Below are 2265 nucleotides of genomic sequence, written 5' to 3'. Positions count from 1 at the left end.
AATATCACCTGACCACCTTCCCCACACATCACAGTCTAGGCCCAGTTCCTTGATTTGTATTTCCCAGGGCCAGATCCTCCTTTTGCAGCAGAGGGGATACCCAGTTGAGTGTGGGGTTCAAAGCACTGGAATGAAACAAACCCAGCTCTTCTGTGAGGCATAGGACTATGAGTAGATTAGTACTGGTGGCCAACCCCTCAGTTTCAAGAGGCTCCCACTGAGTCATCTGAGCCAGATCAGTCCTTAGGCTCAGCATGGCTCATTATGTCAGCATGCCACTGCCTTCTGTACCATACCTCAGGCCCTGACTGCAAAGCAGGCTGGAACTGCAGACCTTCTTTGTGGTCCTTCTAGAAGAGCATGCCTCCCTGGGCACAGAGATACACATCCAGGGGTACTGTCTCCACCTCTCACTGGCAGGATCCCCTAAGGCAGACGGTTGAGAACCAAGGAACAGTGAAACCACAGAAAGCTAAGGTCTGGGCAGTGAGGAGATCCAAACTTGTTAAGCAAAAGATATCGAGAACACGTAGTCAACAGCCAAGAGTTCTTCAAAGATCTGGAGAACAACAAAGAAAATGGTCCAACAGTCCACCAAAGAGTAATAACTAGGAAGCCATGACACACAGGGAGAGGTGGTAGAGAAGAGAAAATAGATGAGCAACACATGAAGGTGCTTAACATGGAGGCAGCCTTCTAGCTCAGCTACCTCACATTCCTTTCACCATGGTGTGAACCAATCCTGAGTTACCCTGGTGGAAAGACTTGCTGAAGATGAAGCCTGCAGAAGCTGGCTGGCAGGGTATTGGATTCTGGGATGGGGTACTGGCAGAGGCACTTCTCGACCAGCTTGGCTTTGTAGATGACTCCATGTTTCAGACATTGTTATCTTTTTCCTCACAGATGAGCTATTTTTTCTACTTTCCTTTGAAAGATTAGACTGAAAGTCAAGTATTTGAGGTTTAGGCTCATCCTTCAAAATACCCGATATAACTTTTGCAGACACTTTCCTCATGTTCAAGTTTTCTTTCAGAATGAGTCTAACAGTTTCTTTATCTAAATTTAACTCTTCAGCCATCATCCTCACGGTTAACTGCCTGTTTGAACAAACCAAGTCCTTCACCTTCTGGATATTTTCATCCGTCCGGTGAGTGACCGGACGACCACTTCGTGCATCATCTCGAACATCTTCCCGCCCTTCTTTAAACCTTTTGTGCCAGTCAAAAACTCTGGCCCTTGACATAACTTCATCCCCATAAGCTTCTTTTAAAAGGTGGTGAGTCTCACTTGCAGACTTGTTCAATTTTACGCAAAATTTGATGCTAATCCTTTGTTCTAAATAGCGGTCACTCATTTTGGTACTTAAGCAAAACAGGAACGTTAACAGGCCAGGACTGTGAAAGGAAGACAGGGCCAGTTTCTACAGGGCCGCGGGCAGAATCGTGTCGCTATTCTTGCTCCTCTGTAAGCCTCACAGGAAAATTACCTGGAAATCACTCTACAACACAGAGTAAATTGCTTTTCGGAGTTTTTGCTCCTCAACTTCCAGTCGAGGTAGGGTAAGCTTGCTCTGAGAAGCTAAAGGAGCCAAAGAGTAGCTGCAAAAGCTGTAGAAAATGAAATTCCCTACAATCTACGTCTGCGTCCAACCCGTGCACGCAGCTCTGCCGGAAGTTTGCAAGTCAATCACCAAGGTCGTCGGGATTCCCCGGCCCTTATGAGTATATGGTGATTTGTGTAATAGAGGACTAAGTGGTGGCAACTTAAGCAAGTAAAGAGAGACGCAACGGTGATGTAACGTGCAAGCTCGCCCCACATCAGCGGACACCCGCGCACGCCAAACCTACCGCAGCTGCCTGGAGATCGCAGGCTCTAGAGTCCCGAGGGACAAACTCCCATGCGCAAATCCCGTCCCCTCGAGAGTTAGGCCGTACGCAGGCGCACTGCGGCGGCCCCGCGCGTCAGGCCCCGCCTCCGCGTCTCCGCCAGCGAAGACGCCGGCGGAAAGCAGGGGGGCGGGGAAGGAAGGCTGAGGGAAGAGAGGGCACCCCCGGGCGCCACGGTGCATTGTGGGAAGGAGGCGGCAGCGTCCCGGGCGGGCGGGAGGTGCAGCAGCGGCGGTGGCGGCGGTAAATCCTCCCGGCCGCTCACAGCACTGTGGAGCCGCGTCTCCAGCCCGGCCTCGGACCGCGGCGCCCCTCCTGCCCCTCACGGCTTCTCGTCCGCCCGCCCCTCCCCTCGGGGCGCCGGCCCTACCGAGCCGGC

General features: G+C 52.0%; 1 protein-coding gene across 1 annotated transcript; it reads right to left on the bottom strand.

Annotated features, from left to right (window-relative positions):
• Nucleotides 1-208: 208 nt before the first annotated feature.
• On the bottom strand, nucleotides 209-1854 carry GVQW3 (GVQW motif containing 3). Its single transcript, XM_023538908.2, has one exon. The coding sequence runs from the start codon at nucleotides 1352-1354 to the stop codon at nucleotides 722-724; it is 633 nt and encodes a 210-aa protein (XP_023394676.2). The 5' UTR covers nucleotides 1355-1854; the 3' UTR covers nucleotides 209-721.
• Between the last annotated feature and the right edge of the window lie 411 nt (nucleotides 1855-2265).

This window comes from Loxodonta africana, chromosome 7 (assembly GCF_030014295.1).
Source record: "Loxodonta africana isolate mLoxAfr1 chromosome 7, mLoxAfr1.hap2, whole genome shotgun sequence".
Taxonomy (NCBI): domain Eukaryota; kingdom Metazoa; phylum Chordata; class Mammalia; order Proboscidea; family Elephantidae; genus Loxodonta; species Loxodonta africana.
The sequence above is the reverse complement of the archived record's forward strand: the minus strand, read 5'-3'. Positions and strand labels throughout refer to the sequence as shown.